The sequence below is a fragment of the Amblyomma maculatum genome, chromosome 6 (genome assembly GCF_055883805.1).
Source record: "Amblyomma maculatum isolate TAMU_Amacu chromosome 6, ASM5588380v1, whole genome shotgun sequence".
NCBI classification, from domain to species: Eukaryota; Metazoa; Arthropoda; class Arachnida; order Ixodida; family Ixodidae; genus Amblyomma; species Amblyomma maculatum.
In genome coordinates, this window is record NC_139349.1 from 46583288 (window position 1) to 46598114 (window position 14827).

The 14827-nt window shown below is 46.5% G+C and overlaps 1 protein-coding gene across 1 annotated transcript in view; it reads left to right on the plus strand.

Annotated features, from left to right (window-relative positions):
• The window catches only part of LOC146185655 (uncharacterized), a 131492-nt gene that overhangs the window by 56957 nt on the left and 59708 nt on the right, over window positions 1-14827 (plus strand). The window contains exons 6-13 of the mRNA XM_084606553.1: window positions 41-125; window positions 3749-4107; window positions 4224-4456; window positions 5760-5931; window positions 10549-10661; window positions 12819-13038; window positions 13679-13686; window positions 14203-14398. Of these exons, the coding sequence (XP_084462679.1) occupies window positions 41-125; window positions 3749-4107; window positions 4224-4456; window positions 5760-5931; window positions 10549-10661; window positions 12819-13038; window positions 13679-13686; window positions 14203-14398 (1386 nt within the window). The remainder of the gene's footprint in view (window positions 1-40; window positions 126-3748; window positions 4108-4223; window positions 4457-5759; window positions 5932-10548; window positions 10662-12818; window positions 13039-13678; window positions 13687-14202; window positions 14399-14827) is intronic.

Consider the following 14827-nt stretch of genomic DNA (forward strand, 5'->3'; position numbering starts at 1 on the left):
CGGACTATGAATGCTGCATCAAGGTCTCTGGTTATTGCAGAGTGCGCCGGGTGTGAGGCCGGCTTCGGTGTCAACGGCTCACAGACGGTCTGCGACGATCCATGCGGCGTCATCTCCTCGTACGGGTACGCACACGACCAAGGCCTTGTTTTTCTTCTGTCTTCTTTTTTTTTTTCTGTCTATGATACGGCAGCCACTTAACGCGCAGACGAGGAGTCGCACGTGGGCTTCCCGTAAGAGGACAATGGAAACTATAGCGATCAGCTGTACTTATCTCGCCGATCAGAGACAGTCGCTGCACTTCGGCAGACCGGCGAGATTACCAAGGCAAACAGCCTTGTCCTCTTTCGTCCTCGTGCACTCCGAGTTCTCGTTCGCTTTTTCCAACAACAACAAGGACTGTGTTTAAGCCTACGAGAATTATTTAGTGTTTGTTCAAGCTTTACTCCACCGTGGGCTCTACCAACTTGAAACTGCTGCGTAAATCTGTCAAAGTCAGAAAAAAAATACAAAATTGCATCAAAAATGTGATTGGTAGTTCAATCGTAACGTCAGACGTTGTGAAGTTTTGTGGTATTTTTCTACAGTACTTTTCTGTTGACTGCAGTCATGTAGTAGTACTTTTCTGTTGTAACTACACAGAAGTCTGATGGTACTAGAGAAATTTGTTTTGTCACAGCAGGTTTACTGTCAACAAGAGCACAGAAATACTGTTGTAACAACAGTAAATGTTCGGTAATTTTCTTTTTCGACTGGGAAACTGACGGTGGGAGATGGGGGGGGGGGGCCTTTTTGCATGCGGGTGGATCGAAGGCTTATCCTTCAACTTATAACGAAAAGATGGATAGGCATCAAATAAATGTGCTATGAAACCTGCTGTCTGGGTACGATACACCATCGAATTTTCAAAGCGTACAGTCGAAAGTAAAGGGTCCCTTTTCAAGTTCAGAATGCATATATAAATAAGCGAGTACCCACCATCACCACCCCCGAAAAGACACCGTCACCATGGTTTAATAAGAACCTGAAGCGCCTCAACAACAAAAAGAAGAAACTATTTCGGACAGCGAGACACCCGAACACCGCCCCCCCCCCCCCCCTCCCCATGCGGGAAAAAATATTATATTGCCGCAAAAGCCTTCCTATAGTTATCGAGCAAAACTTTACCTCCGTATTACCGGCTGTGGTGCATTCCAATCCTAAAAAGTTTTGATCGATAACTGTTAAACCTACGCGCAAAATGCCTAAAACAATACGCGATGAAGACTGTAGCCCTATTCCAAAACACGAAATATGTAGCACTATTAATAGCATTTTCTGCTCTGTTTTCACCAAGAACCCGACGCTGTGATACCAAACCTCTCTGTATTCGGCCATCCAACTATGCACGACATTTTGTTCAATGCTAATGGAATTATGAAATTAAGCGATACACGTAAAGTCTCATCTTGAAGGTTGAAGGTTGAAGGTTGAAGGTTTATTTCCGCAACTGGTGTTGCGAGGACAGCCAGGGAAAAAGCTGTATAAACAGCTTGAGAGGTCCTGGCTTCCTCTTACAGAGCAGCATTGACGGCGGCGGAGTACAATACATCAAACAAGATGTGAGGAAAAAAAAGAAAAAAAAAACATCGTCGGCACAAAGAAAGAGACGTACTTTTAGTACGCAGTGCATTGTACTTGTACAGTACAATACTACATGAACATTTGGGGCAATTCTTTCAAAGAAATATTGATTAAATCTATATTTTCGGAGCAGTACAACTGGTTCAGAAGGGTCGGTAAGGTATGCTGCAACATTTGTTTGCCATAGTTTGTGCGGCATTTCTTAACATGCCAAGGTTCTGCTGCGCGGGTATCATACACAGTTCTGCTTTGCTCTAACCCAGCAAGTGTAAGTAAGAAGTCATCCTTTTTCATTATGGCGAGTTTATATTTATAGCACAGCCTATAGTGATACATGGACTTCATTTGTATAACGTTGTGTTGATGGAAAAGGCTTGCAGTGTGGAAGAAATACGGCACTTTACATGCAATGCGTATAATGCGCTTTTGTAAGACACTGAGTTTGTTAATATTTTCAGCTGTTGTTGTTGCCCACACCATACATCCGTAGTTGGCTATGGAAGAGAACAAAGAGTGGTAAAGTAACATGTTAACTGACGTAGGAAAATTAAAGCAATTTCGGCGCATGATACCAACTGTTCTGGAAAGTTTCTGAACTACGTAATTAATATGATCATTCCACGACATATCTGCTGCAAAGTAAACGCCGAGAGTTTTCACAGACTGCACAAATTCTATTCTGGTATTGTTTAATTCAATTAGAGGAGGTTCAAAATGTTTATGACGTGGGTGAAACATGACTGCTGCAGTTTTGCTAACGTTAATCCTTAAGTGATTATCAGCCGCCCAAGTATTTATTTCTTTTAAGGTTTTATTAGCTCGATTTGCGAGATCAGCTGTTGAAGTACCCGAAAAAAACAGGCTGGTGTCATCTGCGTAAATTATGTACTCAGCAGTGCTGTCGATGTTGACAATATCATTAACATAAAGAACAAAAAAAAATGGACCCAAAATGCTCCCTTGCGGAACGCCAGAAGCTACCGCTTTCAACTGGGAGCATTCACCGGCAATACTAACAAACTGAGACCTATGTCGCAAGTATGAGGAAATCAGCATATGAGCTATGCCTCTGATGCCGTAGTGATCCAGTTTCTTAAGCAGCACAGAGTGATTAACAAGGTCAAACGCCTTTGAAAAATCTAAAAATAATCCAAGTACCATGTTTTTTTATTCAAAATTTTTTAGTATGAACTCTTTCTGAGCAAGGAGAGCTAACTCAGTCGATCTGTTTTTACGAAAGCCATATTGAGCGGTAGTGATAATGTTATATCTTTCAGTGAAGCAGGATAGCCGTTTAAGAGTGACTTTTTCGAGGCCTTTTGAAAACACAGGTAAGATTGATATCGGGCGATAGTTTGCCACTTCATTTTTGTTTCCTTTTTTATATACTACTGTGACTTTTGCCCTTTGCATAAGACGCGGGAAAACGCCGGACACCAAAGATAGGTTGAAGATATGGGCAAGGCAAGGTGCAAGAATGTCGATAGTAAATTTTATGGGCTGTATCTGGAAACCTGTATCTTCAGTTATTGTTGACTAGAACTCAACATTTTTAATAAATACTAATAACATTGTTATCGTCATTTTATGCCATATCTTTCAACGGTCATTATCATCACGTGTGCTATACATGACTAGAAAATCGGTAAAATAGTCCCAGTCCCCTGAAAGGGTTAATATTCTTTCATATATAAACTGTCGTCCTATTTTACTCGCAAGGATCTACTCGTAATTAATGAAGCTTGCTTATTATCTACACAATTAAATTTCTTGTTTCCGGTAACTTTTTAAACTTTAACCAGCACGGCTTCTCAGAATGACTCTCTCGTGATACGCAAAAAAGACTAATCTTCGGGTCCCTAGCAGTTGCGCACTTATACGGATTCCTCTTTAAGTAGAAAAAGAAATAGTAGTCTAATGGTTGTAATGCTAGGTTTAATTGCACTAATGACCGGTTGTAACCACCATTTTAACACGCACTACGTACTCAGTCAAAGCTGCAGTCAGAAGAGCGACACAGGGCACACCTCAATGACGTATTCATGGCGCTTCGGCCAGTGTTTACCACGTGGCTCGAGATAGTTAGGCAAAGCAGCCGTCTTTTCGACCGCCCTGTGGCGCGCAGGTACCCGTACCCCCCAGTATCCTATGAGCCTGCAGGTCCTTACGACCATACGTGGATATTGCGTGTGCCGCTGGGACGAGTGGTGCGGCTGCAGTTCAACGACTTCGACGTGGCCCCGAGTCCGGGCTCGCGCACCTGTGGCGCCGACTGGGGCGTGGTATCCATCTACAGCGGCGAAAACACCAGCGACACGTCCACCCTGGTGGGCGCCTACTGCAACCTCAACCGCCAAGGGGTCGTCTTCTCTGAGACCAACGTCATGAGCGTCGTTTTTCACGAGCGCTTCCGCAAAATCGGCAATTCGAGGGGATTCCACGCCACCTACCGGGAGTTCCTTCCTTCGCTGGCGCCCAAGAAAGGTGCGTACCTGATAGGAGTCGCTACTCGTTACGGATGGGGCGTATATTGGCCCATTTTTAATTTTAGCGAATAGCTAAGTGCGCAACGTTTTACAAGTTTTCATATTGGCGCGCAGGCGACCCCCGGCTGCTGCGTAACGTTGCGGAGGGAAAGCCCGCGCAGCAGAACACCACGTACGAGCACTACGAAGCGCAGTTGGCGGTGGACGGCAACGAGGATCCCTCGTTTTCGGCAGGCTCCTGCGTCTCCACCGAGGTCATCAAGGACCCCTGGTGGCAGGTGAACTTGCAGAAGGAACACCTGGTGCATGCCGTCGAGATACACAACATCCTCGAGAACGGGCCCCCTGTGCGTATACCCTGTCACGGCGCTATACAGTCGCGTTAACTACTGCCTGCAACATGCTGGCGTTCGTGCTATATGGCAAACGAGTGCCACCTATAACGAACAACGCGAAACGTGTCCAGGCAGTGCATGAGACCTTGTTCTTTACACCTGCTACAAATGCACTATTGTTCAGTGCCGTCATGCCCGCATGGTTTCGCGATGAGAGCTTCGAGTCAATCGACCATGCGTGGTGCGTCCAAGGTCATTCTCAATGACAACAACACCAACATTGCGGCAAAAGGAAAAAGAAAAGTGAAGAAACACGCAGGCGTAAGATTCTGCTGCTTTTCAATTATTTTGCTAATTTTATTGCTTGAAGAGGCTGTTGCAATCCGAATTTCTCTCACACATTGAGCACACGATGTCCACAATAGTCTCAAACAAGAAATAAGAATGTGTACAGTTGTGACTAGTGCTCTGTGGTGATACTCCTAACTTAATATATGAGGGATGAAAGCGTAGGAAAAGACACTTTGTGCTGGGCGCAGATAGCGTGATGGCGCAATAATCGGTTTTAAGTAACTGTAAAGGGCGCGGTTTAAACCTCTGATTCCCAAAATAGTCGACCTAGAATGTTTATCTATTTGTACTGAAAAGATTCTAGCTTCACTCATTCTTCTTTCTTCAAGGCATTCCAGAAGTGTAAAAGCGGATATATTGCGGAACGAAAATTTATATAGAGCACTGCGACGGAGCTTCTCACAGTTAAGGTAGTAGTGGCCTGCTTATGAAAAAGAAAAAAGAAAAGAAAAGCCGCCCGTTACAGCACCGTGAAAAGAAAGGCAACAGCAATCGACAGTGATCACCCATTTCCTAAAAGCATTGCTGTCTTCACATTTTTTTGTACTGTGGAATTCTGTTGGTTCTTCCCGCTGCTTAAGAAAACGAATTCGGGAAACGCGTTCCGTCAGTCGCGAAAAAAAAAAAAAGGGGGGGAATGCCAAGAATGATATACAGAGAGAGAAGTCGAGGAAGGATTTTCCTAGCAATATTTTCCTTTCCTTCTAGTGGAGGTGATAGAGGCGACAAAAATAAATTATTCAAGGCAGAAAACACTTACCGAGCTTTGCAAAAGTGCCAACCCCGGAGAAACAAAGGAGACAGGCGCTAGAAGCGGGCCACCAAAATCAATATGCTTCAGTCATTCCAGAAGAGCTCTCCAATGCCGTACCGGAGTATCGACAAAAGGAGACGCGACTTCCTTTCATTTCCGTGCTATATGTGTGCACAGGGGGAACCTCTTTCGAGCTCACGCGTCTCGCAGGATTCGCCGACAGCGTGGCCCCCTGGCGCGTACGCCCTGCCGATGCCGGTGTCGGGGTGTCCCTCTTCTTCGGGCTTCGCGTGGCACACGGGGTGCCGCTTCCACGACATCTTCTACGACGTCATCGAGGACGACAAGATCCGCCACTGGAGCGACGGCATGAAGCTCGAAGGTGTGCCACGCGCTGTTCTGCTGCAAGCTCGTAGCGTGCGCTGTGAGCGAGCGTAAACGGTGTCCGTTTCTCTTTTGTTGAGCTTTTGGTGCGCTTTTGGTGCAACCGTGTCCAAGGTGCGATGCCGGGCGAACCTTAAATTAGAAGAGCACGAGAGGAGAGCTTTACTAAAAGAAAGGAAATAAGTTGACCGAAAGCAGGCCGCTTTACCCTCATAAGAAGACCAAGACGCACTGAGCACTGATCGCGTTTTCTTTTTTGGTCGCCTGAAATAAGTGCCGACTGGGAAGCCGTGTTTCAGGCAGCTAAAATGTGCCCATTAATGCAAATATGCTAGTAATTCAATTCGCTGAAAGCCGTTGCAGATAGTAGCCTGTCGGCTAGGCCTCTAATACTTCCATACTTGTGGATCTGCAGTTCCGCACAGAAGGAGCGTCTTTTCAAACTGAGGTTCGCAACCGATGTCAGTCAAAAAAAGACCCGAGATGACGAATTCCCTCAGCAGAATTCATCATCAAGCGGCAAAACACTTATTTATGAACCTGGCCAACATGCACTCGGCGACTGAACGTAAAGAAAGAAAAGAGTTCCTTGTTTTCCGTAGATCGCATGCGGCCAAGATTTTAAGGCGAAAGCCTTTAATGGCTCATGCGGTCGTGGGCAAAATGTGTCCCGCTTTTGCGGCGTTCTGATTGGCCGAGGCGGGATGACGTCATAGAGGTCTCGACCAATCACAGAGCGCCACCACAGTATGCGCGAATGCGTGCCTTATATGGTCATATGTAAATAAATGGTCAATTACTAATTAATTAATCAGGTAATTGCCGATTGATAACTAATTATATAATTCTCTTATTAATTAAATGATAATTATTAACTACTTAGGCAATCAATTAACTACTTAATTACTTAAGAGATAATTAATTAATTGCTAATAAATGTCAGTTGCGTAGCAGAATGCGACACTGAGGCTTTCGCCTTTCACTACTTTAGTCGCTAAAGTCCCTCGTAATTTTATTTTCAGCCAAAAAGGAGTAACTATTGAGCAGTTAATGCGCTGTGCGTCCGTTTTGTTCTGATACTTTCCGGCTGTTTTCGTGGCTATCAGCGTCCTATCCGTCCACTTCTCATTCCGGCCTCGCAGAAATAAAGAGGGTGACTCCAAATGAAACACCCACTTAAGAAGCAACTGCCGCAGCCCAAGATTACAGTTATTCAGTTAAATAGTTGAATCAGAAGCCTACAGGTGAAGTTTGCTGCATTTGAGGGCGGGTAAACTCGGGACTGATTTCATGGAGTCAACCCGAGAAGGAAGATTTTTGGGGACCTTTCAGGAGTTTTGCTCCGATAACAGCGCGGTGCGGTTGTTATTGCAAATAACTTCCGGGAAACGACGGCGAGCCGCCGTTTCATCACGACTTTGGCGATTCGCCACGCGTGCACAACGCTGGAAAAGGCAGAAGTAGACATCACTTGATTAATGGAACAGCGCTGTTTGAATGGAACGGAGGACGCGAAAGGCCACCAGGACCTTAGTATACTAACACCACGGTCGCTCTAATACAGATATCAAGTCGTAGATGCTGGCATTTAAGTTCAGGGTTGCAAAACTGCATAATTTGTTTTTCACACAATTTGAGATGGCGGCGCAAAATGCACAAACCGTGTTCGCCGTTTATAAAATATCTCCATTCGAAAGGGAGTTCTTCACCCCCCCACGACCTCTCTTTTCAGTAGAGCCTGCATGCGTAATATACCGCCCTGATGCTTGGATGCCCTGACAAGTTAGGAAGAGGAATCGATGATACAGCGACTGAACGAAGCAGGAGATAAAACCAGTGCCAACTACCATCTTTCATCGCCTTACTAGCGGTATACGGAAGAAAACCAGAGTATTTAATAATGGGTGTTTTGGAGATATTGAAATGGCTTCGGCGTCGTTGTAATACCGGTGCTGACGTACATCACACAAGTGCGTCATGTTAACTACAGTCAATCCTACTTATAGTAGCACTGAAATGTCAAGGAAATGTCATTGTCATAACTAATAATTGTTATAACCGGATTATGCAAAAAAAACTGCTAAATTCTAGAGAGTTTAATGATAAAAAAGTAGCTTATTTTGAATGCACATGTCCTTGCAGAAAAAGAACTATTACCCAGCTTTCACTCTTCGCAGCATATTCTGTTCACATCTCTCTGCAGGGCGCCCAAATACTGTACGCACATACCAGGGTGTGGGTTCCCTAACAATAATGGAGTCCCTCCATCCTATCATTTGTAAGGCCTTTTCTTCATAGATTGCTGTTTGCCTACACTGCAGGTGACACTACAGCTGTCACTATAGGTGAAAGTGGAGATGATCGGATCGTAGGTGTTTTTCGCGACTTCATCGTCAGCATGCAAATCTCGGCACGCTGCCATCATCACTACATCGCTGGGAGCTTCGCCAATCTTCATATCACGCATTCTGAACCACGGTGGAAGAATAGAATATAGCGAACGTTCATTTCACATGCGTTGAAAAGCTACCTAAGAGGCCACCGTGTTCTGAACGAAGCCCGCTTTCCAGAACTGAATCTGATGGGTTTGCGGAACGGAGGAAACAGTGTCTATGGAACGGAAAAAGAAAACCGTGCTCGCAAGGCGTATGCACCTCAGTGACTGACGCATATGTATGGCGCATGTGCGCTATGTACCAGCCCCGTAACGCGTTCTCTACGAGAAGCGCACCTTCCAAAAACCTTAATATGATCTGCTCCATCAAAGGTAGACTTTGGGAAATCTTTGTATTTTCTCCGCCGCCGCGTCATGTCAGAGCCATAGGCACACACGACGTTTGTGGTGTGTTCGCGTGGGGTCTTTTAACGCCAGCCAGCTCAAACCTTCAGCGTCAGTGTCAGTAGGTGCCGATAGAGTCAGTGGCAGGCGGTAGCTGGCAGCTGACATGGCCGCATACTTACTTGACTTAAGGTGCCCGACGTTACGTTTGGCCGGAGCTGCCAACTCGGCCTCTCCTTTCATATGGGAGGGTGACATCAGAATCAGCCTGCCACACCCGTTTGCATTCTCGTTACCCCTGCGACACGCAGGCACATTCATACGACTTGGTTAAAGCAGAGCCTTATATTTGGGCTGGTAGACTAGCCTGCGCTATCGAGTCATACGCTGAAAGACGGAGATTGAGTGTCGCCCATAATTCGGCCACAAGCGTAGCCGGAAAAAGAAGCTTCTGCTTCCATCCAGGTTTAACAGACATAAACCACAGCTAATTTTCAATTCCACAGCGCGATGTGGATCCATATTGGTCGGTTCCGCCAACTTCTTGCGCGCGCGCTTTTAGATCATCAGCGCCATTTGCCTAGTGTGGTTGCAGAATTTATGTGCTTGTCTCTTTTAAGCTTGACAGTGTCCAGATTCGATTGCTAAAACAAATAGGGCACTATGACAGCATTGTTATAAGTACTTTATTTTAGCATAGAGGAGCTAGAAAAGCTGATGGTGCTGTGGAAGTCAACTACCCTTCATGTAATGTCCCTCGTGGACCTTTCAGGTATATTGTCCTCACAGATATCGTTATAAGTGGTTTTTACTGTATTAATGTGGTTAGTTACTTGCTACAATTAGATGATCGGCTTAAATTGGGGATTGCCGCCGGTCGTTAGTAGTAGCCCTATCACGTTTTATAATCTCGAAGGCACGACTTCCGTAGACACTGCAGTCAAGTGATTTTTGCTGCCGCAGTCGTCACCTGTTGCCCCATGGTATGCAGGGCAGTCACGTTCTCGAAAGTAAAAAATTTACAAGAGTTCAACGCTCCTGAACCAAATATTGAGCGAAAGCATTAGCTGCGGGTGACCGAGAGTTATTCTTCTTCTTTTTTTCTTCTTCCTCAGCCCACATACAAAGCCCCGCTCTGAACGTGCCTTAGTTGCCTATAGGGGTAACGTGAATTCCAGGGTCCTAGCAGGCTGCTTCTGACATAACCGTCCCATGTGAAACGAGAGACCCAATTTGGCAGCCCCTGCCGACTGAGCCGCGGCTCCGACCGCGCCACGCCGACCGCTTGAGTTGAGAGCCCATCTTTCGCTTTTGTGTCACATGGGGTGTGACGTCACAGTGTCACGTGGGTAAGACGTGGCTACCGCCGCTCTACGCTGAAGGATTGAAACCTAGAGTAGTATTGCTTTCGTAATAAAAGAAACGTCATATGACTAGTACCATAATGGCCTGCTACAAAATTATACTTGTGATCAGCCACCTAACTGCAATAGTTATAGCGTTCAGAAGTACGTTAAGAAATTAACCGTTTTTTTTTTATGTCCACCAAAACTGGTATCACAATGCCGCTGAAGCCACCTCAATCTCAAAAAGCCTCGTTTTTATTTTGAATTCTGGTTCACTATACAGTGAAACACTCGGTAACACGACGAGCTTTCACAACTCCCCCATATGACTTCCGTTGTTCAGCGGTGGTTGTGTCATCCAGTCTTCCCACTTTCCAATTTCCATGTCAGAATTGTATCTTCATTGTTCTGATGCTCAAACCACCCTGCTCGCCTTTACGCGTCACTGTAGAGTTTCACGCTATGCTCTCTTCCACGTGCATCCCCGCAGGAGGCCTTCAGGAAGACGGAGGCGTCAAGCAGTGCTTCTGCGTGAAGAAGGAAGACGCGCCGCCCAACAGCAACGCCACTGTCTGGCCGCCAGGAAACTATTGCATCCTACAGGTTAGCCGCGCTTCCTGTACGCCAGAGGAAACTGTGCAACTATACCGTGCATGTCCACCTAATGAAGGCGCTGGCAAAGCGATTTAACAGTTCTCTTTGGTGCAGAAAATGTTTATCACGATCCTGGTGCAATCCCGCGTAAACTTGTGAAGCGCTAGAACATGCTTCGAACGTTTCGCATTTTATAGCTTGATAGAATCCCCGTGGTGGCGTTAAAGTTGGGGACGTCACGAGGATCAACTATAGCAATTGGGAAAGACAGTATGTGCCATTTCTCGGCAGTGAAGGAAGAGGAGATGCAGCATAAAAATGCTAGGGTATTCAACGCCGGTAAACCGTTGTGCAACGTCGAAGCCGCACCAAGGGTGAGACGGCGGCGTCGGGCCTTGTAACCGCAAGAGTGAATGAAAAACAAAGTGGAATATGAGAGACACCGATTGTGAAGGCATAGCTCGCGCTGGATGTGATGTTGCGCACCCCGTGATGACCTCCTAATAAATAACACGTAATGAAGTTAAATATTTATGGCCGCGAGTAGAATTTTAAACCTCAGCGGCGCGAACAGATCAGCAGTGGTAGCCGCTGAACTAGATCACTACGCGTATTTTTATTTATTTTTGTTTCTTTTTCGTACCAAAATGCGCCAACGTCTCAGACTAACATCACTCGTGTTAAACTGCTAGACTCTCATTCAGTACAGTCATGAGCAAAAGTGATATACAACACTCACCCGGTAGCAAAGCTCGAGAAAACTGCATGCCAGCTTTATCTAGGAACAGCTATCTAAAATCGAAACAATACTGGCAGTGCCCCATTTGATCCACATGCATGTGTCACTGTCGCTGTCTCTTACGCTGTCGCTAGATGGCATTTTGATGCAGTTTTTTCGAGTTATGTCACAGGCTGAGTGTTGTATACCACTTTTGCTCACGACTGTACATTTGACGTCGTGGTCTTCGCCAACTTCCATCTGTGCGTAAGTCAGTCTGGAAGCAAGATCACAAGGTCACTTGCATATGCAGCCGAAATTTGAACGCGTGATAACTCTACTGAAAACAAAATTGGTGGATGGATGGACGGGACGGATTAGCCCGGAATGGAACGAGACTGGCAGGGAAGAATAGGAGTATGGATGATGGAAGCATATAAGTGATCCCTTCATGGAGGAGTGAGGGCAAATGCCCCCCCCCCCCCCCCCCCCCCCCCCACCGTGCTATTCTAAAATAACGCAGCACGCAGAACATAACTCCACCTTTTCTCCTGCCACTAGGCTTCCTTCGTGACAATCAATGTCTGGGAGGTTGGTTGTACGTGAAGAAGTAGTATGTATGAAAATAAAAGAGTAATTTGTAACTGCACATAAATACGCGTCTCTCTCGGTCTTTACCTCAACATGTTGTGAAATGAAAACGCACCGCTTCGCTAAAATTTCGCACAGAGTGTACTGTACTAATCGGTCAATTTTTCATCGCCGTTGTAGCGTCTAGGCAGATGAGTAGTGTTTTGCCATTACTTACGACTGGTCCAACTGTGACGCTGCCTCAAAAAAGGTATTCACGTCTGCCACCTGACAACTACAGCCATGTCCTATATGATTTGCAGTTTGGGCATGATATAACCTTGAAACTGCAATTTTTCAGCTTGCGTTAAGGAATATAGTCCAAATTAACTAAGAGCTTTCTACAAAGGCGAATCTTCACATTCTGAGTAACTGCTCCTTACTTTCCTCTTTCCCACAAAGGCTATGTTCCAATGTCAAGCTTGAATGAGGGAAAGTAGAAGCTTCTGTGTTTTCCTTATCACCATATCGCACTCCACACATTCTACGCAAAGTGATATGTAGAATGGTTGTTGTGTATCCTTAATTTGACCGGCACCTCTTCGAGAGCTGAATTTCCCACTTCAGAGGCTGCGCAGTTGGTCCACGAATCGGCAAAGACAATCTGCATGGACGGACGGACAAAAGCGTCCCCTTTGAAACGGGGTAGTGGCAGTTGCCACCATGCTCGAGTTTTGTTTTTGTTTTTGTTTTTTGTTTTTGTCCTTACATTCTGAATGTTGTTATTAATTTATCAACTACTTCGTCGCCTTATGCAGCGTTGCCTGGCGCCTGCTTTTATACCTGCATTAACGCAGTTTTTAAACGCACGTGCGCAGGTGGGCGACGTGTGTCCCGAGGGCTTCCAGGGCGGCGGCTACGTCACCTGGATCGACCGGCGGCCCTCGGACCAGGAGGCGCGCAACCGCGCTGAGGGCACACTGCCTCGGGGCCGCTACACACCGCACAACACGACGCTCTACTTTTGCTGTCGCGGCGACGGCAGCGTGGACGTTGCCGTGCGTCTGCCCACCGACCTGCCCTTTTACCTTCTGCAGTGCGTACACTGGCCCCCCTTTTGGTCTTTTTTTCCCTATGTAGGCCACCCGAAAGTAATTAGGGTAATAAGGGATATATGGGATATAAAAAAGATATGGGAAATGCGCGGAAATACGTGCATCTGCTGAATGTTTTTGTACGGTTTCCTTGTGCGTTCTGGCTGAACTTGGCATGCTGTCTTTACGATATGTGTGCCGTCATGTAGAGCTTGAATTTATTCCGACCTTTGCCTATGTGTTGTCCTCATAATATGCAGACATTCACCATCTTCACTTGCGACGTACGGAAAACGTAAAGAATTATTGTGTGGTCCGGGAAGAGGCGCGCAAGAACTATACAGACTTACGTGAACCGCGGCCCGGTATACTTCGCTTTGGAATATTCTTGTCGCTGTCAAAATGAATTTATTCGTCTGGAGTGGTGCGGTATTACGCACATTAGCCGTCATTATTTTCGATTTCGGGATAAGACGAAAGGTCTTAAGCGATCGCTCTGTATTCACGCACGTGGCTACGTACAGAAGAACACCACTTGATCAAGCATGCGTCGCCTTATAGAAGAATACAAAAAGAAACAAATAATGCGATAAAAAAAAGGGGGGGGGGGGGGGGGCACTAAGCTCCGCTTTTTAGAGAATGAGCCGACGGGGTTAACGGCTCCTGTCTCGTGTACTCATTCACGCACTACATTCACTTTGCTACTCGCTTACTCAGTAACCTCTTAACTCGCGTCTCTGTTACATCATGTACGTTCATTAGCATACAGTCTTAAGCTAACACACTGTACATTGCTCAAAGCTTCTTAAGCATGCCCTACGAAAGTGCCTGAGTGGTCTGTAGGGGGTATGATATCTGACTCGACATCCAAGGGTCCCGAGTTCGTCTGCCAACTCGACCATGTCGTGCGGTTTCGTGACGTCACAAAACCAGCCGGCCAATCAATGCCCGACCACGTCAACTTGCATTATCATGCTCGAGAGTTCTCGCTCGCAACGTCGATGGCTACACCGGAGAACGGGGCGTTTAAGCATGGCTACACTTATAACCTCCGCTAATAATTCCAGCGTTTGTTTTGAGGGGGGCGGGGGGGGGGGGGGGATAAAAGTTGACACAGACGTACGATCCTTGCCGCGGTCTACTGCTTCTGCTCTCAGGTACGACGCAGGGGGCGTGCCAGAAGGTGCAGGGCATGTCCGTGTTCGAGCAGTCTTTTCACTTCATGGAAGACGAGCTGGGAGCCCGGATGACGGCCGAAGCAGACCTGCACGGAGGCGTGCCCAAGTTCCGAGAGGGACACCCGCGCGTCGATTCCACTCTCTTCGACCGAGGCCTCGTGCTTTACTACTGCTACTACGACGTAGGTCCGTATTCCTGAGAGCCCATATACTGCGCCGCTAATGCATACTTCCTTCGGGGACGCCGGTCTGAGTGCCACTCGAGCAGTCTACGCGAGGCCGCGTACATACTTATCCTGGACATTGTACCATCTTTTCCAAAAGTAACCAGGCAGCATGTTCTGCTTCTCAGTCGGGTAGCAGAGAAATCGTACCATTTCTGAAGCTGTAAATCTGTGCAAAGTAAAGGCAAGCTCCTATTCTCACTTCTTAACAAGTTGTGCTTCTGTGGGAATCCATCCTGGGCAAACCATGCGGCAAACCATTACTTTTAGCACAGACGGCACCTATTCTGACACAATTGGTCACGGAGCCGTTCTAAACGCACTGAGGCTTTCAGCCTTTTCGTGCGAATGTGCTCGTGCTTTGAAACCTGTAGACAAATAGACTATCACT